Consider the following 25,568-nt stretch of genomic DNA (forward strand, 5'->3'; position numbering starts at 1 on the left):
CCGGGTCCTCCCCGCTGGACGGCCGGGACGGCGGGGGGGGTGGCTCGGTGGTCACGATCCCGTGTGTGCTGGTGCTGGTGGGGCCGGGGCGTCCCTGGGGACGCGGCCGAGGGCTCCCGCGCCCCTGAAATGTGACTCAACCAACGCGCTTCGCCCAGCGCTGGGGGTGGCCGGGGGGGGGGCTGCGGGGCTCCCCGCGGGGTCCGCTCTGGCGGGGGGGGATCCCGGGGCTGCGCCGGCAGGGGGGCTGCTGAGGAGTCCACCCCCGCGGGGGGGCCGCAGCCAGGGCCGAGGCGCAGGGTCCCCCCGCCGCGCGCCGGCGTGCCGGGCTCTGTCCTGGTGCGCGCCAGGCGCGGGGTCACGGCGAGTGCGTGGCCGGGCTGCTGCGGTTGGAGCTGGGCGAAAGGCTGGGGCTGCAGCTGCCCGGGGGGGGCCCCAGGCTGCCTGTGCGGGGGCCGCCCGGCTGCCCCCCCAGTGTGTCCATGCCCTCCGAGTTCTCCAGCATCTCCTGGATGAGGGGTGGCATCGACCCCGGGATCTCCATCTTCAGCGTGATCACCCGCTCGGCGCCTGCAGGAAGGGTCAGGGTGAGTGGGGCACGGCCCTGCCGGCACCCCCGAAACCAGCACACACACCCCCCAAAACTGGCACCCTCCCCAAACCAGCAACCCCACCCCCTCTGCTCCCCCCCGGGTGCTGAGGACAAGGGACAATGGCCGTGTCCCCAGCGCCCCTGGAGGATGCGGTGCTGCGGGTATCCTCTCCCTCGTCCCCTCCGGACGATGCCCTGGGGAACGATGAGCAGCCTGGTCCCCCTCCAAACGATGCCGAGCCCAAAGGTGCCCCCACAGGATGCTCCCCAGGGACGCGGAGCCGCAGGACGGCAGCCACCCCCTCCCCAGCACTCACCCTTGGCGCTGATGCTGCGGAGATCTGTGATCTTCATGAGCATCTTGGGGAACATGTGGGGCTTGTTGGGCCTCCTCTTCCTCACGTAGATCTTCAGCGCCTCCAGCAGCGGTTCCTGCAGCTTGTCCACTTTGTCGGGCTGCTCCAGGTCCTGGCGGTCTGGGGTGGGGGGTGACAGTGGTTACGGGGGGAGGGGTCAGCACATCCCATCATTCCCCCTTGCCCCCGCTGCGGGCACAGATACAGCCCAGCTCCCTGTACTGGGCCCCGAGGCAGGTCACTGGGGTTGCTGTGATGCAGCAAAGGGCACCATTTGGGGGTCTTTTTGGTCAGCCATTTGGGCAGGACAGCCAGGCAGGCACCAGCGGTCCACCAGGGCGCTGGGCAGGGTGCCCACCCCTGCACACCCCCCCACCAGCACCCACCTCCACAGATGAGGCAGATGGCGCTGAGCAGCCCCGTCTCGGCGTCGTCCATCTCCAGCGGCAGCAGCTGGTTGGCGAAGGCGAAGACCAGGTCGGTGAGGGGCCCGAAGCCGGCGTTGTGCATCTGCGTGCGGTTCAGCGTCAGCCCGTCCGAGAAGGTCATGGTGTCCTGCTCCGGCGTGTAGCGCGTGCAGATCCGCAGGATCTGGGAGGGACGAGGGCGGGGGGCTCAGCCTGGTGTCCCTCTCCCCCTCCCCATCCCCGTCCCCGTCCCTGCTCTCACCAGGATGTCGAGGCAGGCGGCTTTGAGGAGGGTAATCTGGTCGGCGATGGTGAGCGTGGTGAAGCCGGGGAGCTGCTTGGCAAACTCCACCGTCTTGATGATGCACTTGGTGGACAACTCGCTGAACTTGTCCCACAGGTCGATGTCCAGGGAGACCCGCTGCTCCGAGCTGTTGTTCTGCGGAGGGAGGTGGGAGGTGAGGGCACGGCGGGGGGCTGCCGTGGTCCCCAGCCCCCGCCCCAGGACCCCCCCGGACACTCACCGTAGTGTATTTGCCAAGCTGGCAGAGGGCGGGGAAGGTCTCCTGGTGGGCTTTGCGCACCTTCTCGATGAGCTCCTCCACCTCCGGCGTGATGATGTAGCTCTCCGAGCACTCCGGCTTGGGCACATCCTTCTTCTTCTTGTTCCGGTCGTTGCGGACGGCTGCAGGGACGGCAGGGTCAGCATTGCCCGGCCCCGCCGCCACCCAGCCCCTGGCCGGGGGTGGGGGGCTTGGCCCCACCACGCTCCGTCCCCCCCAGATGAGGTCAGGATGACAATCCCCGCCGCCAGTGACAAGATCAGCCGTGGTGACAAATGGCCAGTGGAGCCGCCAGCCCTGCAAAGCTTTCCTTTAAATAAGCCCCCAAGTCATTAGGAGACAATTAGGGGTGACACTGCACCCATGGGGGGGGACACACCGCACCCCCGGCCAGGGGGACAGCGCCCAGCTCTGCTTGGCAAAGCCGATACAGAGGAGAAAAACACCAGGGAGAGAAAATGGCAGCTGAGCCGCCGCACTCATCGCGAGGGGGGCCGTGTGGACCCCCTCGAGGCCGCAGCGGTGGGGGAGCAGCTGGGCGCAGCCCCAGCCCCACACCCCGCAGGGATGCTGAACACCCCCTCACCGTGGTGCTTGACCCCCCCAAAAGCATGTGCCAGCCCCCTCCCGGGAATCGCGGGCCCCACAGGGGCAGGCAGATGGGGCAGCACCGCCGGGTGCTGGGGGAGGCAGCTGCGCCCCAGCAGCCATCGCCCGCGGTCACCCACCCCCGGCGATGCCGCGGCGCGCAGGGGGTACAGCCGGGCACCATGACAACTGGCACGCAGCCGCCAGGAGGCCTCGTCAGCGTCATTTATCTCTGACATCATCAATCACGCGTTGCCCAGGCAACGGCTGGGCTGTGACACAAACCCAGGGGGGGCCCCCCCATCCCCCCTAGAGCCTCACTGGGTACACAGTGGAGGCTGCTGGGATGGCTCACCATGCCTGGACCCCCCCCACCAGCCACAGCCCGGCAGGGTGTCCCCATCACCGTCCCTTCCCCACCGCTGTCCCCGACCCCGTCCCCGTCTGCACTCACACTCCTTGGACATGCCGACTTCGAAGCACTTCTGGAGGCGGCAGTACTGGCACCGGTTGCGCGTCACCTTGTTGATGATGCAGTTCTTGTCCCGGTGGCACGTGTACACCATGTTCTTCTGGATGCTGCGGCGGAAGAAGCCCTGGGGACCCCGCACGGCCCGGTCAGCGCCGGCCGGGGGACCCCGGGGACTCGCGGGGACGGCGGCCCCGCTGCGGGGTGCTGGCAGCTCTCACCTTGCAGCCCTCGCAGGCGCTCACCCCGTAGTGGTACCCTGAGGACTTGTCCTGGCAGACGAAGCAGGGCTTGTAGATGCGGGGCAGGGGCGGGGGCGAGGGCGGGCTGGGCACGATCTCCTCCGAGCTGGTGCTCTGCGTCTCCACAGCTGCGGGGAAGACAGCAGCGGTCAGGGCACGGAGACCCCCGGGCAGGGCTGGTCCCATGGGGTCCTCCTGCCCCGCACCCCCCCACCCCAACAGTGCCACAAGCCGGCCCCCGGGTCCAGTGGTCCCACGAGGTCCCCCGCAGTGGCCACCCCAGCCCTCCCCACCCACAGAGCTGGGTCGCACGGGGCCGGTGGGGAGAGGACACGAGCTGGGAAGATGCAACTTGACATTTCCAGGCCACGGAGACGATGTGGAATTCAGGCAGACAAAAAAAAAAAAAAAAAAGTAGGAAAAAAAAGAAGAAAATAAGAAAAGAACAAAGCCGGGATCCCGGGAGCCCCCCGCTCGGGCAGCGCTGACGGCGTCTGTGGGGCCGGCGCGGTGCACCCCCGGTCTGGTATGGGGGCCCGGTGCCACACACTCACTCATACATGGGAGCACACATGCATGCATGGCCTGGGGGCAGCCTGCTAAGCCCCCCGCCCCAGGGCTGAAGGCACGACCCCCCCCCAGCCCCCCCGGGAAGGGATGGGCACAGTGGCACCCAGCCAGCCCCCCCACGGGACCCCAGCGAGGGACGGCTCCGAGGGCAGTGCTGTCCTCACAGCCCCCGGCCACCACGTGCTGCACTGGCCCTCTCAGCATGGGGGGCGCAGCCAGTGCCCCCTGCACCCCAAAACCTCGCGGGACATGCCTGCCCCCCCTCCTGCACCCCAAAACCCCATGGAATGCACCCACTCTCTCCTGACCCCCAGGACCACCCTGCTCTGCCACTGCCCCCCAGGACCACGCAGGAGGTGCCTGAGCCCCCCAGGGCAAGCCCCGTCCCCCACCCCAGCACAGCCCCAGCCGCGGGGGGGGTCGCGGTGCAGCCGGGGTGCCAGTCCCCGGCGTGGGGCGCCAGTCCCCGGCGTGGGGCGCAGCCAGGCAGGGGTTAAGCGCTCCCCAGCTCCTCCGGGATGTTTGCGAATGTTTTTCTGCAGCGGAGCCAAGCGAACCAGTCAAACAGGATATTAAAGGCCAGGCCCGGCGGGGGAGCCCGGCCCCCCCCTTCCCCACCCCACTGGCCCCTGCGCCTCGAAAAGGGCCCCCGAAAAGGGCCCTGCTTCACCCCCGGGGCCGGGGCAGGAAGAGGCCCCACGAGGGGCACCCACCCCGCACCCACCCTCGGGACCAAGGTCCACCCGGCGTCCTGCCAGGGCGGTGGGGCTTCGGGGGTGATGGCTGGGGGGGGGGGGGGCTCCCCACCCCGGCTGTGCCACGGCCACTCACCAAATGCCGTGGGACCACAGACCGCGGGGGGACAAGGGCACCCACGACGCTGCCCCCCAGCACACCGGGGATGGGTGAGCGTGCCAGCAAGGAGGCGAGCGCGGGGGTCACGGAGGCGAGCGCGGGGGGCACGGAGGCGAGCGCGGGGGGCACGGAGGCGAGCGTGGGGGGCGCAGAGGTGAGCGTGGGGGGCGCAGAGGTGAGCGTGCCAGGGGCAGCGGCGAGCGCGCAGCGTGGGAGGTGATCGTGCGGGGCGCGGAGGCGAGCGAGCCGGGCAGCGCTTCCCGGGCGGCACTGAATAAATCACCGCTGCCACTCGAGGGAGCGGAGCCATTAAAGTGACTGAGCGAACGTCGTCTATAATTTATCGCCTCTTTTATATAATTTAAGAACTTCCTCGTGGAGAGCTGCACTCACAAAATGCAGATTTGACAAGATTTTGATGTGCTGGGTGCGGAAGCGGTGGGGGGAAGGGACCCGGCTCCCCCTGCGCCGGCGCACGTCGGTGTCCCCGGGCAGGCACGGCTGCGCCAGCGCCGCAGGAATCCCCTGTCACCGCAGCCACCAGCCAAGGGACCACCGTGCCACCGGGGAGGGCACAGGGCCGCAGACACAGCCGCCTGCCCGGTCAGCGCCCCAGGAGCCCCTCGTGGTGGCGTCAGGCCTGGGTGCCCCTCGCACCCCTGCGGGACAAGGGGAGGGCACAGAGCAGCACCCAGAGGTGCCGAGCAGGCAGGATGGGTGCAAACCTCCCCTGCTCCCGCGACGTGGGGTGCAGGAGGGGCCGGCTGGGGACACCAGGGACCCAGGCGCCCGGGCTCCCTCCCCTCCCCCAGCCCCATCCCCTCCTGGAACAGGAGGGACCCAGGCGTCCTGCCCCCCCACCCCCGGCCCCGTTCGGAGGAAGCAGAGCCCAGCTGCAGACCAGATGCTGCAGCTCTACCAACATCCCCGGCCGAACACGCCGCCCCCGCCCGCAGCCCCGCCGTCCGCTTCCTGCCCGCGCCAAGGGATCCCGGGGCGTCCCGACACCCGGCATCCCGCCCCGGCGTGGGAAAGCACCCGCGGGGCCACACCGTGCGCCAGGGCCCCGGGGGGACACCCCGGAGTCCGGGCTGCCGCCACCCCCGCCAACAACCTGCCGTCGCTCCCAGGCCAGAGCCGGGGACGGGACCCCGGCCTCCGGAGCGGGAGGATGAGGAGCAAAGCCCGGCCGGGGGCTGCAAGCGGGGCTTCGCCGGTGCTCGCCGCAGGGCCCGATCCGGCAGGCAGCGCCGTGCCAGACGGGACAGCCCCACGCCCGCGCCGCGGGGCCTGGCGCACCCGGCGGGAGGGTGGGCACCCACCCAGGGCTTTCCTGCAGATGAGGATCCCCCATGCCCCAAATTCCTGTGCCACTGTGGGAGCGAGGGAGAAGGGAATGAGGGTCCTGGGGCCACAGTGGGGCTGGGACACCCAAACCACAGGGAGCCCTGTGCCATGTGTGCCGGGTCCTGCCCCGTGGCACCAGGCACGGTGCTCAGCCTGCCAGGCACCGCCACCCTGGCCCCCATCGGGCATCCTGCCCAGCAGACCCAGGGGTCCTGCTCCCTGCCAGGGCCTGGGGTCCCCACCACCCCAAGTCACCCATGTGCCGCACCGCCACGCCGTGCCGCAGCACCGCACTGGCTGTGAGCCACCAGCTGGCCCGGGGTGACGGAGCGCAGCTAACGCGAGGCGACAGCGGGGCCACCCTGTGCCCGGCGGGGCGATGCTTATGCACAACCCAACCCCACGTACCCCCCTGAGACCCCCTCAGCACCCCACAAAACCCCTGGCAGGATGCAGATCCACGCGGGCACGGCATGCCCACTGCCTCAGTGGGCTCCTGCAAGTACCACTGCCACTGTCAGGAACCGCCTCGTGCCTCAGTTTCCCCAGCTGCGGTGCGGCAGCGTCCCCAGGACCCACTGCAGCGGCGGGCAGGCCCCCCACACCCTGAGGAGCAGCTCTTTCCCCCCATGCCAGCGAGACGGTGTCCCGCCGCGCAGGGCAGCGCCGGCGCCGGGCCAGCAGCCAGCACCTCGGGGCTGGCACAGCCCAGCCACAGCTGTCTCTGGAGAAACTGAGGCAGAGCATCTCCGACAGCAGCACCACCGAGCCGTGCCGTGGGCACGGGGAGACACGGCACCTCGGCGTGACGTACGGAGCAGGGCACCCTGCCAGGGAGTCCCGCCAGCACTCGCCGCCCACATGCCCGCCGGGTCACAGTCACCGTGACCAGAGCCTGGAGGTGCCCTGGCCTGGGCAGGGGCCCCGCACAGCACTGCAGCCGTGCGGCCACATAGAGCTGCAGCCCACAGGGAGGGGGCTCTGGCCAGGAGGCCCCTCTCCTGCAGGATTTGGGGGTACAGGGTGGGGATGATGGCCCCCAGCCACCCCCCTCAGGACAGCACGGCCCCAGTGGGATCTGGGGGGGGGCCTGTGCTAAGGGGATGGCACCGGAGCCTGGGACACACAGCTGCTGCCAGGCCCTGCCTGCTCTGGGGCTCCAAAGGCAGCACCCCACCACAGAGGCAGCAGGGCTCCCACAGCAGCCCCACGCCGTCCCCAGCTGCAGACAAAGGCCCCTCGTGCCGCGCTCACGCCCGATGCCAGCGGAAAGGTCGAGCGGCCCCGAGACAATGGGGGGAGCGAGACCGCGGGGGCTGTGGCCGTATGTCCCCCCTGCACAGCGGCGGCTATGGGCACCGCAGCGGGCATCGCCACGGGAAGGGAGAACCGGCAGCAGGGAGAGAGGCTCACCAGCCCCCCTGGGGACAAGGCGGGCCCCCTGGACCCACTGCACCCCACAGGAGGGCCCCGCAGCCCTTATCGGGGTGAAAGTCCTATGGAGCCCGGCAGGACTTTCCCCAGGCCCTTATCGACACCCACGTCCCCTGGGCGCCGGGCCAGGTCGGCTGACTGCCCACTGAAGGGGGGGCGTGGGACCCCCTCCAGCCCACCCGGACCCCAGTTGCACCCCGCAACCCACTCGCCCCTGCACGGTGGGCACAAAGCACAGCGGGGCCCCGCAACGCCCATGGGGTGGCAGCCCCCAGGCCAGCCAGCAAGCTCGGGGTGCGCTGCCCCTGCCTGCCCCGGTGTGGAGGAGCCCCCGCACCCTCCGTGTCCCCACCTCTGCACAGAGAGAGGGGTACCATCCCCAAGGACGGTGGGAGACCCACGGGGGACACCAGGCTGTGACCCTCCCCAGGGACACAGGGCAGGATCCCACCAGTGGGACTGGCCGGGACCCCCATCAGCACCCAGGGTGACACCCCGATCCCCGGCGGGGCCGTGGCAGGGGGGCCCCCGCTGGCGCTCCCCCTCCGTCCGTGCAGCAGCAGGCGGCACAGCAGCCCTGTAGTTAATTGGATTTTGTCGGAGCCCTTATCAGGAGGGAGCAAAATGCCCAGGGGAGCTGGCGCTACCGCGGGAAGGGGGTGCGAGGGGTGCCCCGCCGGACCCCGGACCCCGCCTCAGCCCCGGCCCCGGCCCCAGCCCGGCCGTCCCAGCTCTCACCGAAATAGGACAAGGGTTGTTTATGGCCGAGCCGGCGGCATCTGCGCAGAGCCCGGCCTGGCGATGGAAGCAGCGGGAAGGGCGCTGGGCCGGGGGCCGAGCCCAGCACCCCCCGGGGATCAGCACCCAGCTCAGCTCCCCCCCACCCCGCGGCCAAGCCCCAGCATCCACTGCTCTGCACCCAGCACCCATCCCCGCAGCCAGCACCCGTCCCCGCAGCAACCCCCGCCCCCGCCCGGATCAGAACCCGCTCCGAGGCCGCTCTTCCCACCCGCCGGGCTCCAGCACCGGCCCGAGGCGGCGGTGAGGGGCCCGGCCGCCCCCGGGGCGCAGGTACCTACAGCGGCCGGCGCTGCTCCAGGGCGGGGGGCGGCGGGGGGCGCCGCGGGGCGCGGGGGGGCCGTGCTCCGGCAGCAGGCAGCCCCGGCCCGGCCCGTAGAAATCCATGCGGAGGAAGGGGCCGGGGGGCAGCCCCGCCACCGCCGCGCCCTCGTACATGGCCCGGGGCCGCGGGGGCGGCTCCCCCGGTCCGGCGGCGGGCGGGGGGGGGTGGTTTGGGGGGGTGGTTTGGGGTGGGGGGGGGGCGGCCCCGGGCGGTCAGCGCCCCCCCCCGCGGCAGCCGGGCCCCCGGGGCGCCCCGGGCCGCGCTGCCATGGCCCCGCCGCGGCTCAGCCGGGGAGCGGGGCCCCGCCGCTCCGCTCCGCGCCCGGGCGGGAGGCGGCGGCAGCAGGAGGAGGAGGAGGAGGAGGAGGAGGAGGAGGGGGAAGGGAGGAAGGCGCAGCCCCGCCGGCTCTGCGGCTCCGGCAGCCCCGGTCCCTCCCGGCACCAGCCGCCTCCCTCCCAGCCTTAACCCGCTCCGCGCCGCGGGCCGCCCCCGTCCTCCTCCCCCCCCCCCCGGGACGGCCGGCACCGGGGACGGCGGGGCACGGACGCGCGGGGCCAGCGCCACGCAGGAGTGGGGCGGGGGGCGCCCGGCGGGGCTGGGGGCTGCCCGGGGCCGCGGCTCATTTGCCTAATGGCATGCGGGTGAACTGCGGGTGAACCCGGCGGGGAAGGGCTCACCTCGGCCTGACCCCGGCCCCCCCACATCCCACCCCCCACCACCACCACCACCGGGGGTGCGGGGGGTGTGTGTGCGTGCACACGCGTGTGTGCATGCATGTGTGCACACGTGTTCCCACTGCATGATGGCGTACATGTGTGGCCGTCTCGCTGCAGAGGGGCCCACGCGTGCTCCTGGTGCACCGGTGGATGGGTGGGTGTACATTCCCACGGTGCATGGGGGAGCCTGTGTGCACAAACACGTGTGTGCATTCCTCCTGCACACGCATACATGCGTGTGACACTGTGTCCCCACCACCCACAGCAGCAGCTGAGCGTGTGCACACAAACATCTGTGCATGCGTGTGCATGCATGCCCCCACTGCATCTGTGTGCGCACACCCCCGCTGCACACACGTGTGTATGTGGCCCATGTGGGGCAGAGCACCACACGCTCCCCCCTCCCCACGGGAGGGGACACCCCGAGGCCAGGGCCCTGCGTGGGGCTGCCCAAGCAGCGAGGGCGCAGACTGGCATCACCCCACGTGCCCCGGGCCCGTCGCCCGCACCCAAACAGGGACCAACCCACGCCAGGGACGGCGGCCACAGGCCGGGCTGGCAGGAGGGGCCCCGGCAGTGCCACTTCCCCGATGCACTGGTAACCTCACCGCACGCTCTCACCCACCCACCCTCTCGCTTCCTGCAGCACAGCACCGCCGCCACAGCCACCCCACGGGGGCCCAGCCCTGGCGTGCTCTGCGGCGGGCACCCAGCCTCTGCCACCCCGGGGGGCTGCTCTGCCCCGGCCCCTGCAAGGGTGTCCTTATAGGGAGAGCCCGGGGTGCTGCAGGGCCCCTCCAAACCCCTGGCCGGGTCCTGCTGCAGGCGAGGGGCCGGAGGAGCACACGCGTGTGCACGACTGGACGCTGATGGGAGGATGCAGGCGCTGCTGCACACGCCAGTCCTGCACAGCCACATGCAAGTATGCATGGGCAGCTGTGCGTGTGCATGCGTGTGCGCACACGCGGCACCGTGCACGCACACACCCCCCGCAAGGCTGAGGGCACCCGCTGCCGGCACGGCTGCGTTCTGCACGCCCACACACCCCGGCAGCCCCCCCACCCCGGCCCCAAAGTGAGCAGCCACAGCCGCCCTGCTTTCATCGCAACCTGCCCCCCCACCCCAAAAAGAGCGGGGGGGGGGGAAAGGGGAGGAAAACAAAAAAGAATAAGAAAAAAAAAGGCCGGGAGGCATGTGTGCATATGTGTGTGCGTGCGTGTGTGTGCATATGTGTGTCTGCGCAGAGCAGATCAGCAGCGCCTGTTTAAATAATAATAGAAAGTCAAAGGCTTTGCTTAGCCAGCAGGTTTCTGAACAAAAGCCCAGCATTCCTCCAACTTCCTGCAGCGAACATGACAAATGTCTGCTTTGACTCATTTACCAGGGCTGGAAAGAATGTGGCTGCGACGGAGGGGACGCAGGCCGGTGGCACCGCACAGCTCAGCCACGGCACAGCCGTGCCATGCACGCACGCCGGCGGCCGCCCCGCCAGGCAGCGCTTCCCGTCCCACGCCGGTGGCAACAGGAAGAAACAGAGATTAAAAAAAAAAAAAAAAAAAAGAAAGAAAAAAAAAAATCCCAAAGCCTTAATGCAGAAGCCAAGAGGAACTGAGCGAGGGGAGCGCCCCGCACGCAGCCCCACCGTGCGAGAGGGTCGGGGACACCCCACCACACGCCCTGGAGACACCAGAACGGGGCTCCCCCTCAGCAGGGGGTGGCCGATGCTCCGCAGGGCACAAGACGCACCCACGAGCACGATGGGGACCCGGCCACAAAGCCCATGGGGACACCCCGAGGGACCCCGCTGTGCCCAGAGTGGGGAATTTCAGGAGCGTGGAGTCACAGCCCCAGCAGACAACGGGACGTGGGCTGGGACGCCCAGGACCCCCACGCAAACCCACCCATCCCAGCCCGGGGTACAGGGTGCCTGGTCCAGGCCCCTTCCCCCCATCCCCACGCCGGCACCTCGGGGCCCCGCAGCCCCCCTCTCGCCCGCCCACTTCAAAAGACCCCATTTATCCCCTTCAGCGGCTTTTGAGCGCGGCGAATTCCCGGCCGTCGCGGGCGGCTCCCCCCGGCCCCCGTGACAGTGATAGAAAACCTCCGCCGTAATGGGCTTTCCCAGGCGCGGGGGCCCAGCGCCCAGCCCGGCCTCATCAATCTTCCCCGGGCCGGGATGGGGGGGCCAGGGGGTCCCCAGCACCGCACCCCACAGGGGCTCCCTATCCCCTGCCCCAAGCGGGGCCCCCCCGCCCCAGCCCCGCTGCCCCCCCCCACCCCACCCGCAGCCCCCAGCCTTCAGGGAGCACGTTTTGCTCATTAATTTTTAAAAATTAATTAATTACGGGGCGCTGCGGGGGAGCGGCTGCGGCGCGGAGGAAACTGGAGCCAGCGGGTAGGGTGACAGGCCAGGCCCGGCCGCGGGGCCCCCTGTCCCGGCAGCCGAGAGCGGGGCCAGGGGGGCCCGGCTGCAGGGGGAGGGGGCCGCGCCCGGGTCCCATTTCCCGCAGCCTGGGAACCAGGGCGGAGGGAGGGTCTGAGGGGGGCGGCAGCCCAGGGAGCCCCTCGCAGGGTGGCGGGCAGGAATCCCTCGTGGTCCCCCGAGACCCTCTGTGGGCCAGCGCTGGGCGAGGGGAGGGGACCCCCGGGGACAGCCAGGCCCCGCGGCGGGAGGCCCTGGGGGACAGGGACACGGGCACAGGCACAGCCCTGGCACCCACACGCCCCGACACGCGTGCACACACCTGGCACGGGGGCACGGGCGGCTCCGCACCGCACATGGCACGCACACACGGTCGCGCAGGAACGGGCACACGCGCAGCGGGCCGGGCACTGAGCGCCGGCGTGCACACACACACGACACCCCTCCCGCGCAGCCGCTCGGCCCCGCGCACACTCACATGCCCCCCTGCAGCTCCGGCTGCGCGCACACGCGTGTGGGCACGGCTAGCAGCACACGCGCGCAGCACCAGACACGTGCGCGTGCGCAGCCCCTTGCACGGGCGCACACACACGTACACCCCACGGCGTGAGTGCACACGTGCCCACACATAGCTCTGTGCATGGAGAAGCCCCACACCACAGTGGCTGCCCCACCACCACCATCCCCTGCCCACCCCAGGGTGCCCCATATCGGGCGTGGGGCAGGGGCTCCTGTCGCCAGCCTGCAGGGGAAGCCGCAGCACTTCTGCTGGGGGGGGGCCGTGCCGGGGGTCCCCAGGGCCACGCCTGGCACCTCCACTCGCCTCCCCTTTGCCCGGAGCTCTCGACTCGCGGCACGAAGGACCCCCACACATGGGTCTGGCCCCAGCCAGGACGGCAGCTCCCAGGGCACCCAGGGACACCCGCCACAGGCCAGGGGGTGCAGTGGGTCCCCCTGCACCCAGGGCAAGCAGGGCAGCCCCCAGCACCATGCACAGGATACGGCCAATCCCATTTCCCCACGCCGGGGGGCAAAGCACACAGCACCCCGGCGGGCCAGATCCGGCACCAGCAGCTCCCCTGCAGCACCAACACCACTGGATCCCCATCCCAACACCCACGGCCCCAGCGGGGCACCTGGCCGAACCGCGGGGGGACATCTGGACCCCCAGGAGGGCCCAGCCAGATCAGCCCCAAGGCCGCGCAGCTGCAGCACATCTGGCAAGGGCGGGCCAGTGGCGGGGCCGGACACGCCTGAGGACAGGGTAGCTGCACCGGGGCCCTCCACAGCACCCCGGGCACACACCAAATACTGCAGCACCTGTACAAACAGGGCACCCACCAGGCTGTACGGGTGCGATGGGGGGGCAGCACGGCACTCCCACCCCCTGCATTCCCCCCAGGACGTCACAACAGGGAAGGCCAAGGGGAAACTGAGGCACGGTCCACCCAGCCACCATCAGCCCAGGGGCACCCTCCGGCCCCCTGCCTGTGGCCCCTATCCCCAGTGTCAGGGAATGGGGGGACAACAGGCGTCCCCCCCCCCCCAGCCTGTTCCCACAACGCCGTGCGGGAATGGCCCCAGAGCCAGCGCGGGGGAGGGGCCCCACCCACCGCCACCCAGTCGCTGAACTGGTCCCACTGGGTCCCACCGCCGCCGGGGCGGCTCCGGCGGGGGACAGCGCCCCGGGCCGGCCCTGCCCGGGCCTGCACCGTTCCCCGGGGCCAGGGATGGGCTGGGGGGGCCCCACCACACCCCGACCCACGGGGGCCTCCCCGGCGGCAGGCGCCCCAGGGCACCCATGGCAGCACAGCACGGGAACGAGCAAAGGGCACCCATCCACAACGCTGCCCTGGATGGGAAGGGATCCAGCAGCCACCCCATGGCACCCAGCGAGTGGTCCAGGGAAACTGAGGCACGCCATGAGCCCAGGGCCGGGTGACGGTGCAGGGAGGACCCCGGCCGGGAGCCCACCTCCAGCGGCTCCCAGCTGCCGGCGCGGCGGGGCGGTGATTACCGGGGCCGTGATGGACGACCCTGTCAGGGGGAAATTGAATCAGGAGCAGACGCGATGATTGCCTTCATCGCCTCCCCCACGGGCGGCCCCCGCGCCGCCAGCGAACAAAGAGCCACCGCGGGGACACAGCGCAGCACCAGCTTCCCCCAGCTCCCCGCCACCGCCGAGCCCCCCGTCTCCCAGCCCGGCCGTGGTGGGTGCCGGGGATGGTGGCAGCCAACCGCCCCTAACCATGGCCAGCTGGGCCGTTAACAACCAGGGTATAAACACAGCCATTAACGAACACGGCCACACAGCAGCAATTAACTCGCACACACCCCGCCGGGTGCCACTGCCCGCTCCGTGCCTCAGTTTCCCCAGCAGCAGCACTAACAGGGACACACAGGGGGAAGCGCCCAGGGCTTGCTTCCCACCAGGCAAGGAGCCGGTGCCCCCCCAGACACAGCTCCCCGCAGGTGGGCGATGCGGTGGCGGGGACACCCCCTCACTGGTGCCACCACCCCGGCGCAGGTTACAGCCCAGTGCCGGAGCAGCAGCCTGGGGTCATCAGTACCCGTGTGCCACGCTGGGGACAGACCCCGGCACAGAGGGGTCCTTGCATGCCCAACTCGGTGCCGGGGGTCCCGTCCCATCCCTGTGCCCCCCCACGGGGCCGCAGTACTCACTGGCGGGCGAAGGGGTGCTGTATCCACTGACGGGCAGCTGGTGTTGGATGCCGGCCAGCGTGCTGGGAGGGGAGAGCCCCCCCAGCATGTGGGGGAAGAAGAAGGCGTAGGGGGGCACAGGGTAGCCGTTGAGGTGCCCCCCTCCTGGCGTGGGGCAGGAACTGCTGTTGCTGGCCATGGCGGGGGTCTCTGGCGCTGGGGGGCTCTCAGGCACGGGGCGCCGAGCAGAGCATGGGGCCCGCGGGCGACCCGCTGCCCCACGGCTGTCCTCGCTGGCGGTGCCGGCTCCTGCAACACTGCGGGGGGAACAGAGAAGGGGGGTTAGCAGAGGGGCTGGGATGCCCGGCCCCCACCCCGATGTGGCACTCACCAGCCGTGCCTCAGTTTCCCCAGATCCCCCACGCCCCCCACCCAGGGACCACATCCCATCCCGGCCCCAGGAGGGCGCAGCCGGCTGGGCCCAGTGCTCCCCACAAGATTAACAACAATCCCCCAGATTAACGACACCGCGACCGGCGGGGCCCGGCAGGCGCAGGTTGCTAATCCCGGCTTAGCGGGCGAGGGGGCAGGGAAGAAGGGGACGGTGTGGGGACACTGCAGCCCCCCAGGGCACCCCCTCCGGCCAGGTCCCACACAACGGCCCCAAACCTGCTCCTCCAGCCCTGGCCTGGGAGCAGGGGCACGTGGGGGGCCCCAGGGGGGCAGCACCCCTTGGCCCAACCTGGGTGCTGCGAGGCAGCCGGGGGGGGGAAACAGGCACGCCGGGGTCCCCTGAGGACAGCAGCTCTGCTCCAGCCCAGCTCTGCTGTCACGGCCACGCGCCCCCGCCAGCTCTGCTCCCCCCACGCCTGTGCTGAGCGCGAGGGGCCTCAGCCACCCAGCCCCAGGGCCAGAGGGGGCTCATCCCCCTGGGACCAGCCCCCAGGGACCCAGCCTGGCTGCCCACCGCAGGGCTGGGCTCTGCCCCTCGGGGCGCAGCCCCTGCCCCATGCTGTGTGCCAGGCTATGCCGTGTGCCATGCCGGCAGCTCCCACGCCAGCCTGGCGGGGCACAGACCCCACGGCCCAGGCCAGGCCGGGGGGTGGCGGTGGGAAGGGGGGCACGGGGCTTTCACAATCCCGGGTTGGCTGTTTATTTAAGCGCTGGCGCAGGGCCCGGCGGGGGCTGTTTATTTGCCGAGAGTGCTGGCTCCCAGCCCCGCGGAGGCGGAAAAGGATCCAGAGGAACAAGGCTGGGCCGCCCGGCGAGGCGCTGGGGAGGGGCTGGGATGGGCACGGCCCTGCTCACCCCCCCACCCCCCAGCTGGGTGCACCCACTGGAGGCAGAACCCCCATCTTCCCAGCTCACACCAGCACCCACAGCCCCGGTGCTGTCCCTGACCCGTGGGGACCCACTGGAGCACCCATGGGGAGACCCATGGTCCAAGGGTGGGCACCCAGAGGCAGCTGGGGTGGGGGCGACGTGTGTCCCCACAGCACAGGGTGCCCCGCTGGCTGCTGCAGCGCGTGCCGGATTCCCACGGGTACTGCCAGGGCACGGTGCCGGACGCCGGGTCAGCATCTGCCCGGGCACAGGGGACACAGCTCAGCCCTGGGGAGGGGACGGCCCCCGCATGGGGTCCCCACATGGCGCCGCAGGGACCACAGCCCCCCCACTTGTGGGGGGCTGCCCGTGGTCCCTGCAGCCAGGCCCATGGCCCCCGAGCCGTGCCGGCGGGGGGAAGCAGAGGGGAGGGAGGCGCGGGAAGAACTGTTTATGTTTGCCAGTGCCAAGTGCTCGCCGGGCACCGCGCCAGCCACGCCGGGGCCCAATTACTCAACCCGCTCCCTGCCCCCCCACACCCCCCCCGCACACCGCCGGCCTGGGACCGAGTGAGGCCAAGCATCGCTGGCCCGGCCACCGTATGCCCCAAACCCAATGGGCAGCTGCCGGACCCCCCGGCCCCTTCCCCACACCCCCACAGAACCAGCAGCGGCCAGGAGGGTCCGGGGAGCCTGGCCAGCCCGAATCCCATGGGTTCCCGTGGGCAGAAGAAACTGCAGCCCAGAGGAGCCCCCCATGGGCCCCTGTGCTGGCACAGACCCCCACACACGGCCGCTCCCCAACTGGGGGTCATGGGCATCCCAACTGGGGGTCCTGGGCATCCTGGCCAGGTCCCGTTCCCGGAGCGCCCCAGGCCAGCAGCATGGGGCTGGGGCGGTGCAGCCCCTCGGCAGGGGCCCACACTCGCCCTCGCCAGCGCCTTTTCCTCCAGTCCCCGGAGCTGGACGGGGCCCGGAGCTTCCTGGAATCCAGCGCCTCGTTCCAGCCCCGCGGAAAACACGGCCGCGGGGCCCGGGCCAAATCCCAGCCACGAGGAACCTCCCGCCCAGGCCTGGGGCGGCCCCCGGAGCAGACGGACGCACGGATGCGCAGACCAGAGCCGTTCCCAGGACCGGCAGCAGTGTGGCAGGGGGGACCACGATAGCCCAAGCCACCCACGACCCCAAACCAGGGCACAAAACCCACCCCACACACCCAGACAAGCCGGGCAGTGCTGGTGCAACCCCTTCAAGAGACCCCTTCGGAAAATGCAGCCCCCCAGCTGTAACCCCAGGTTGGATTCACTGCCCACACCCGGGCAGGGCCACATCCTGCACCCGGCGCAGCCAACGCTAACCACAGAGCGACAGGGATTGCACCGGGACGGCGGCACCGCGACACCCCTCTGCCCGCTGCGGGGGCCAGGCAGGACCCACCATCCCACCCCACGGGCACCCTGACCCACCCCGGTGCAGGCAGCACCCCCCCAACTCTTGCTCATGTCACACACCGAACGCAGCCATGCTTCCTGCCGGGGCACACAGCGATGGCAGTGCCAGCACCCGGATGTGACATGCCGGTGAGCAGGGGCACCGCCCTGTTCCCCCCCCCAGCATTGCAGGGGCAAGCGGGGCCAGGGCTGCTCCGGGGTGCCTGGTGGGGCGGCGGGCAGTGACCGAGCCCTTCCTGTCATGCCTGCGGGCACCGCGCTCCTGGCCGCAGCTTCCCCTCATCGTTCTCGATTCCCGGGCAGCCAGGTTTCGGTTCAGCCCTGGCCCTGCTGCCATGGCCCCCTGCCACCCCAGACCCTGTCACCCCACTCCCCTGCCAACCCAGACCCTGCCACCCCGCTCCCCTGCCCTGCCCGTGGCTGCCACCCCAAAGCCCACCCTCCCAGAGCCCAGACCCGTGCCAGCTCACTCATGTCCCCAAATCTGGCAGGGGTGGCTGCTGCCCACGTCCTCCATCTGGGAGGACAGGTCACAGGGACACCCTGGTTCCACGCCGCCCCACGGCGCAGGGGTGGAGGGAGGGGGTGCGTGTCGCCAGTGCGGGGGGAGCAGCGTGGCCCCGCTCCGCTGGCAGCCTCCCGGGCAGGGCAGGAAGCGCCCGCGGAGCCGCTGTGCGGTCGCAGCCTGCGGTTTCCTCGCTGCTGTCAGCGCCCAGCCCAGGGCGGCCTCACACGCGAGGCCAAGGGCCCGGCTGCCCCCCGCCCCCGTTGCCAGGGTCCCCTGGCTCCCCCTGGGCCAGCCAGTGCCATGCAGGGGGTGTGAGGTGCCCCCTCGGCAGGGCTGCCGAGCGAGACCCCCTCCCTGTATCCCCAAAGCATCTCAGCCGTGAGTCACCGTCACGTTTCTCACGTCCCCGGGCAGGCGTGAATCATGCCCCAGCCCGGCGGCAGGGCCGGAGCCAGCGGCACACGCTCGGCACAGGCGGTGTGCACCGGAGCCGGGGCTCCCCACCGCCCCTGTTCAAGGGGATTCGGGAGCGCTGGGACCGGTGCAGACCCCAGGACTCACACGCCGCTCCCAAGGACCAGCGGCGCACCCAGGGGCTCGCTCAGCCCCACCGCGGGTCCCAAGGCAGCGCCGGCGTCCCCGTGCCATGGCACCCTGCGGGCCAGCAGCGACCCACAGCTGGCACCCTGGCTTCCACCACCACGGGCGTGGGGCCAGGGACCCTGCGCTGGCCAGTGGAGATGGTGTCGGTACCAGCCTCCCCACCCCATGGGGGTACAGAGGCACCCCAGGGAGCCACTGCCGGCCTCACGGTATGGGTCCTCACCCCGGCACCCCCCACGTCCCGCTGCCGGGTGGGAGCCACAAACTGAAATTCCACCTGTTGCGACCGGGCCGGCTCCGGTTACGCGGGGAACGCGCCACTCCGGTTACACCTCCCGCACCCGCCGCCAGACGTGCCATTCTTCTGCGGGAACAGGTGCCCCGGCCCCCGCCACAGCCCCCAGGACGGGCACGGCTGCGCCACGCCACCTCTGGCACCAGCAGTGCCCTGGCCCAGCTGCCCCGCGGGTACCGGCTCACCGAACCCTGGAAGGAGCGAGCCAGCCCAGCTCAGCCCCAAAGGCCCAGCGGGGACCAGGCCAGCCCTACCCACCAGCCCCTCGCACCGTGGGATGGCCTGTGGCACCCTGGGGACCCCCACCCCCACCCCAGTGCTGCCTGCTCTCAGAGGGGGCACCCCCAGCCCCCACCCCGCGGTGCAGCCCCGACCCTCAGGTCAAGCCCAAGGGAACCGCGGGTCCCACAGCCCTGCCCGCTGCCGGGGAGGGGGTTGTGGACCCGGGATGCCCCATTCCCGTTCCTCGTGGGCTCCCGGGAAGCGGCAGGATTGCACCACGGCAGCCGCTTGCAGCAGCCCCCGGTTGTTTTTAGCCCTGGATGCGGCACGCAGCCGGCGCCCTGGGAACGGCGTGCCGGGAACAGCGCGGCCCCAGACAGCCCTTTCTGGCTCGGCGACAGCCGGCAGACAAGTGCAGCTGGCTGCGCCGCCGGCCCGCAGCACGGGGCCGCTCGGGACACGGCGCCCAGGGCTGGCGTGGGTGGACCCAGCGGGCAGGCAGCCGCACGGCACCCCCAAACACCGGGATTTGGTGGCACCGTGCCCCCGGCCCCGGCAGGCTCCTGAAGGCTGGGATCAGGCCAGGCCAGGCTTAGACTTGGCATACCTGGGGGGGGGCCAAACCGCCCTGGGCTGCAGGTACCGTCACCCACCGCGCCGCAAGCGGGCCGGCTGCGGGCCGGCGTGCAGATGCGTGGCCGTGCCATGTCCCCCGTCACAAGCCTGGCAGCCGTGGCTCAGCCGGGGATGGCGGAGGCCAGGGCGGGCGCACGCGGCCCCTCGCCGGGCCCTGCCACGAGCCACCCCCCACTAAGCCGCTTCCAGCCGCAGGGAGATTAACCCATTTTCTGTAATCAGCACATGTGTCACCGCAGATATGATCGCAGTCCCCCCTCACCACCCACCCACCCCCCCCCGCGCCTGCCAGCACCACAGCCCTTCCCTCCGAGCCCACGGGGCCCCTGCAGCACACGGGTGCCCCACAACATGGGGTGCCTGTGGGTGCCAGGGGTCCCTGGGCACGTGCTGCGAGGGCCCCACAGCTCCACTGGCCAAAGCCCCCCCCCCAAAGCACCAAAGCAGCACCCCAAAAAGGGCATGGGGACCCCAGAGCCATGCCACCCCCCAGGCTGGCAGCGCTGGCATCAGCACCGGGGCTGGTGGCCCAGGGCAGGCTCTGCCCACGGCCGGCACAGCCGTGTGGCACGTCGACACAACCAGAGCCTCCTGGTTATAAATAGAGCCGGAGCCGCGGAGCTGGTGAATCCCAGCGCCGCAGGGCAGGCGGCGGCACGGGCCCTCCCCGGGCTCAGCCGCCGTGTCACTGCTCCCAGCACGAGGGCTGAGCGCCGCGGACACGGCGGGTGCGCAAGGCCAGCTGGCCAAAGCCGGGCATCCCGGCAGGGACACAGCACCCGCGGGCACCGGGCAGTGCGGGATGGGGCACAGGGCCCTGCCCTCCCCCCCGCTGTCCCGGTGCCTGCTGGCGGTGGCCGTGTCACCTGGGGGCGGGGGGGGCCACAAGCGTGGCAGTGGATGAAGGGGACGGGCACCCACTGGCACCTGTGGTGCCACCACTCGCGTGGAAACACGTGTCCCCACACCACAGCAAGGTCACCCCCAAGGGCAGGACGCAGGGCCCACGGGTGACATACGGCCCGGGCCGCTAAGCCACCAAGCTGTCACCCGCTAATCCCGGCAGAGGGAGGCTGGCGGTCGGGGTGCCGCACCCAGAGCCGCTGGCCCAGCACCCCCGAGCGGGACGGCCGTCCCTGCGGCAGGGACCAGTGCGGGGAAGCGCCCGTGAGTGCCCGTGTGTCCCCCCACCCACCCCAGCACCCACTGTGCGGCTGGACAGCCCCCCCCCCGCTGTCCAACGAGGTCAAAGGTCAGAGGCACACATTTGGGGGGCACCCCGGCTCCGGCGGGCGGGCGTGTTCTGGTGGACACCCCCTCCCCCGGGCTGGGGTACCGTTGCCCGATCCCGGGGGGCTCCCCCCACCCCCAGGGAGCATCCGGCGGGGCAGCCCCCCCTCCACGCCCGGCCGTCGCTGCCGGGAGCCCGCGGAGGCTCCGCCACCCCCGGGCCGCCCCCGGGCATCCACCGCGGCCCGGGGAGGCGGCGGCCGGCGCCCCCCGGCCGGCCCCCCCCGGCCCCGCCGCCGCGCCAGCGCCCTGTCAGCCGCGGAGAGCGATGGCTTCCTCCGCCCGCCGGCCAGGAAACGGCGCAGACGCCGCTCCCGCCCCCCGGACCCCAGCCCCGGCCCCCGCCGCCCCCCGGGCCCCCGGCCCCGCTCACCCCCCGCCGGCGCCCCGGCCCCACCGCGCCCCGAAAAGGGGAAGCGCCTCAGCCCCCCCCACCCCCCCCACCCCCGACCGGGGCGGGGGGGGGGGGGACGTGGCTGCGCGCACCGACGGCGCCGGGGGGGGCCCGGGGTCTCCCGGGGGGGTACCCCCAGCACGGCGCTCCGTGGCCGTGCCCCGGCCCCCCTCCCGGGGCGGTGGGGAACCGCAGCCACCCGCGCCGGGGTTACCCCGGGCGCTCACCGGAGGGGGGGTACGGGGGGGGGGTGGGGGGCAGCGCGGGCGCTCGGGTGCGTCCAGGCAGCCGGTCCCGGGAGCGGGGGGGATCCCAGCGTCGGTAACTGGGCCGGGGGGGGGGGGGGGGGCGGAGGACACGGCAGACGGCACTGCCAGCCCGGGGGCAAAGCCGCGATCCGGAACGGGGGCGGGGGGCAGCGCTGCCCCTCCGAGGCTCACGGCTGCCTCAGCCGGGCGGGGGCCCTCGTCCACCCGCGGGGACCCCTCCACCGAGACGGGGGATCCCCGGGATCCTCCCCCTTACCGGAGGGGGATCCCCAGCGCCGCCTCCCGGGGGGGTCCCCAATGGCCCTAGCACCCCCCCAAGGCAGCCCTCCCGCTGCAGAACCTCCAGCAGCCCCTCCAGGGGCGGGGACACCCCTCCACCCCGACCCACCGTGGGGTGGGATTCCCGGTGGGACGGCACCCACCACCCTCTCCCGGTTCCTTTGCACCCCCCACCAAGGCGGCGACCCCTCCCACCGGTACCACGGGCTGGGTGTCGTGTGTGTGTGTGTGTGTCCCCAGCTCTAACCGTAGTACCGGGACGGCGACAGAACCTCCCTCGCCACCCACGGGGCCCACTCGTTACCTGATCACGGCGACTTCACAGCGAGATCCTTAAAACCGGCGAGCTCCCGGTGGCGGCTGCATGGCGGCACGGGGGCGCCCCGGCCTAAGGGTGAAAAGGGGAGGGGGAGGAGGGAAACCGGGGAACGGGGTCGAGGCGGGGAGGGAGGGGGGGGTGTTTAACGAGCGGCGGCCGCGGCCATTGCGAGTCATGTGCTCGCGGGGAAACTTTACCCGGGGCTGGGCCGGGCGGGGCGGCGGCGGCGGCGGCGGCAGAGGGCGGGGGGGGAGCAATGGAGACGCCCCGCCCCTCCCGCCGGCCCCGCCCACGGCCCGCCCCTCCCGCCAATGGAGCGCCGCCGGAGGCGGCGCCCCATTGGCGGGAGGGGCGGGCCGTGGGCGGGGCCGGCGCTACATTATAACTCTTTGAAGTCTCCAGAAGGCGGAAGGAGAGAAAGTGGGTGCGCGCGCCGCGGGGAGGAGGGGGGAGCTCTTAAAGGGGCCGTGCCATCGCAGCCTGCTTGCCCCTTCCCCCCCGCCCCGCTCGCTGAGGAGGTGTCCGGGTGAAGGGCTGGAGGGTCCCGGAATATCGTTTCCGCCCTCCCCCTCAGAGGGGAAAGACGGGGAGGTGGGACCACCCAGGGACCACCAGGTGGGGTGGGGGTGGGAGTGGGAGGATCAGGCAGAATTTTGGGGGGGGGTGGTGAGGGGTGCCCTGAGCCACCTCGGCGGTTCAGGGTGGGCCTCCCTCCGCCCCAGGGTCGGGGAGGGAGGGGTGCGGGGTACCCACAGCCCCCTGGGGATGTAGAGTGCCCACACCCAGGGGGGGCTTCTCTGCCCCCAGCCAGGCCACTGACCCCCGGGACAGGGATGGGGACATGGACACCGGCTCCCATTAACCCGGCTGCTGCACCCACAGGGCCCTTGCCCCCACCAGCCACGCCCATCCTGGGGTCCCGGTGATGACCCCAGCACCCCAGTGTCCCCCACACCACAACCACCCAGAGCCCACCAAAGGCAGTCGAGGGTGTAAAGCAATTTTGCTGCAAAAAAGGGAAATAAAAGGCAAACTGCAGCGCTGGGGCAGCCCTGGCACAGCCCCGCACCAGGACAGGGCTATGCAGGAGCCCCAGGCCAGAGCCAGGTGGGGTAGGGTTGGGCGGCCGGCACCCCTGCAGTGGTGCCCCCAGGGCCACCCAGAGTCAGGGTGAGCATGGGGCAGGGCTGCAGACACCCAGCTCTGCTGCTCCTCACCTGCACACAGCGTCCAGGGGAAACCGAGGCAGGACGGGAGCCAGGCCCTGCTGTTGCCAAAAGCAGCACCCCTGAGCCCAGCACCCACCGGTGCAGCCCAGCCCCATGGCAGGAGGGCTGGGGGCACAGTGGGACAGGAGCTTCCTTGGGAAGACACACGTGTGAGGAGTCTGGGCAGCTTCAGCACACCCATCATGGGGGTCCTGCTGCCCCCCTACCCTGCCCAGGCCCTGCGGCACCCATGCCAAGAGGTGCCCACTGGGACACACTGAGCAGCGCTCCCATGCCTCAGTTTCCCCCTTGTGCTCAGCAAAGTGAGGTGGGACACCCTGAGCCAGGTGTGGGCAGCGAGGCCTGGGCACCCCCCACCTGGCGCTGCCGCCCGTCCCTTCCCCAACACGCCAGGGCTGCCGGCCACGGCGAGGCCCAGCCGCCGGCATGTGCTCAGCCCAGAGGAATGTGCCAAATCACTCCCAGATGTGCGTGGCGGCCAGCCCACCACCCCCTCCGTAGCCCACCCCCTCTGTGGCCCACTGGGGCGGCCGCCGGGCACTGGGGACCCCGCACTGCCCCACCATGGGGTCGCCCATGGGGCCAAACCCGCTGCTGGCCGGATCGTGCCCAGCTGCAGGGGCTGGCCTGTCCCGCAGCGTCGGGGTGCCGAGGTCAGGCAGAGGAGCGGGCAGGACAGTGGGGTGCCAGGGCGTGGGTGGGAGGTGCGGGCAGGGCCGCGTTCCCGGTGTCCCCATCCCACCGAAGCCCCACAGCCCTCACCCCGCATGGGGCCCAGTGCCGGTGCAGCGGGGTCGTGTGGGGTCCTGCCCCACACCCCCAGCCCCGGTGCCCGGCAGGAGCGCAGCCGAGCGGAAAAGGGGCTGTCAGATGGAATCTGGGTGCTGGCGGTGACGGCGCGGCGGGAGGGGGCCGTGCCCGCCACGTGGCCACTTATGTAAGGAGAGTGCAAGGGAGGACAGGGAGGCAGCCAGGGCACCGGGGACACCGCCGAGGGGACACCGGACCCACACCGCGCACACGCCGGTGGCTGCGCAGCCGGACACGCACGCCGGGGGCTGCCCGTGGCACAGCCGGGCACTGCCCAGCCCCATGTGGGCACGGCACGTGTGTGCCAGAGCAAGGGGACGTGGGTACATGTGTGCTGGAGCAGGGGGACGGGGCCCCGCTGGCCCCTCAGCCTCCCTGTGCTGCGGTTGCCGGTCATGGCGCAAGGCCTGGGTGTCCCGGGGTGTCCCGGGGTGAGCAGAGATGTCCCCGAGTCGCGGCGCTCCCGCCACAGCACTGCCGGCCCCTCACTGAGCGGTGATGAACGGCTCCGGCGGGAGCTCCGGCACCCGCACGCCTGAATCCATCTGCGCTATCGATTTTTCATCCACTGCGGCAGAGCGCGGAGCCAGGGCCGTCGCGGCCGCGGGCACCCCGGCGGGCTGGCACGGCGAGGGGAGCTGCGTTCCCACGTCCCCCACGCCGGCCCGCTATCGCCATCCCCACCCACGGCAGCCAGGCCACCCTGGGGACAGTGCTGGGACCAGGACCCTCCAGCCTCGCCGCGGGACACCCAGCATGGCCAGTCTGGCTCAAGCGTGGGGGTGCCCTGCCCGCGCAGCCGCCACCTCGCCCAGCGTCCCGGTGGGCACAGGGGGTTCCAGGGATGGAGCAGCCGGGGGGGGACGTGGGGTGCAGGGGCACCGCAGTGCCCACCCGCGTCACCATCGCGTCACTGCGGTCACACATGCTGCCAGCCGCTGCCAGTCGCTTCCTTCCGGCCACCGTCACTGTGTGCCATGGCTCCGCGCCGTGGGGCTGCGTCACGGCCGTGGGACTGGCACAGGGCAGGATGTGGCCAGCGTGGCCCTTGGGGAGCAGGGGGCCCCCAGGCAGCCCGTGCCCGGCCCAGCACTGCCCATGGGTGCGGGGATGCCGGCGCCCACTCAGCCCCATGGCCTGGTGATGGGTGGCAGGACCCTGTGGTGTGGTGGGGGGACAGGGCTCCCCTCAGCCCCCCCGGCACAGCAAGGGGGCAGGGATGTGAGCAGAGCAGGCGCAGCCTGGCCTGAACCCGCTGCCCCCCTCCCCGTGCCACCGCACACGTCTGACACATGGCAGCTCCGGCTATAAATAGCCCCACGGCAGCGATGGGCTGAGCCGTGCTCGGGGCCTGGCTGGGGCCACCAGCCACCCCCGGCCCTGCCGTGCTGCCCCTGCCTCGGTTTCCCCACCGCTCCCCATGACAAATAGCGGCTGGGAAAGGACCCGGCTACCTGTGCTGTCCCCAAGGTGTCCCCTGGCACTGCAGGGACGGGCAGTGCCACAGCCTGCCAAAATTTGCTGTGGGAAGGAGGCTGCACCAGGACGCCCAGTTCAACAGCGGCATCCAGCAGCCCCGCCAGGCTCCCCTTTGGC

The 25,568-nt window shown here is 71.7% G+C and overlaps 1 protein-coding gene across 3 annotated transcripts; it reads right to left on the reverse strand.

Moving 5' to 3' along the window:
• Positions 1 to 218: 218 nt before the first annotated feature.
• Positions 219 to 22,130, reverse strand: RARA (retinoic acid receptor alpha). Of its 3 annotated transcripts, XM_064472976.1 has the most exons (9): positions 21,919 to 22,130; positions 14,367 to 14,662; positions 3,197 to 3,345; positions 2,961 to 3,102; positions 1,880 to 2,040; positions 1,618 to 1,794; positions 1,335 to 1,539; positions 910 to 1,068; positions 219 to 570 (listed from the first exon to the last, which is right to left on the reverse strand). In XM_064472976.1, the coding sequence occupies exons 2-9, from the start codon at positions 14,542 to 14,544 to the stop codon at positions 359 to 361; spliced, it is 1,383 nt and encodes a 460-aa protein (XP_064329046.1). In that variant the 5' UTR covers positions 14,545 to 14,662; positions 21,919 to 22,130; the 3' UTR covers positions 219 to 358. The 3 variants fall into 3 exon arrangements, with proteins under 3 accessions (XP_064329046.1, XP_064329047.1, XP_064329048.1); XM_064472977.1 differs by lacking the exons at positions 14,367 to 14,662; positions 21,919 to 22,130 and adding an exon at positions 8,503 to 8,727; XM_064472978.1 differs by lacking the exons at positions 14,367 to 14,662; positions 21,919 to 22,130 and adding an exon at positions 7,875 to 7,914.
• Between the last annotated feature and the right edge of the window lie 3,438 nt (positions 22,131 to 25,568).

This window comes from Phalacrocorax carbo, chromosome 25, assembly GCF_963921805.1.
Source record: "Phalacrocorax carbo chromosome 25, bPhaCar2.1, whole genome shotgun sequence".
In the NCBI taxonomy this organism is placed as follows: Eukaryota; Metazoa; Chordata; class Aves; order Suliformes; family Phalacrocoracidae; genus Phalacrocorax; species Phalacrocorax carbo.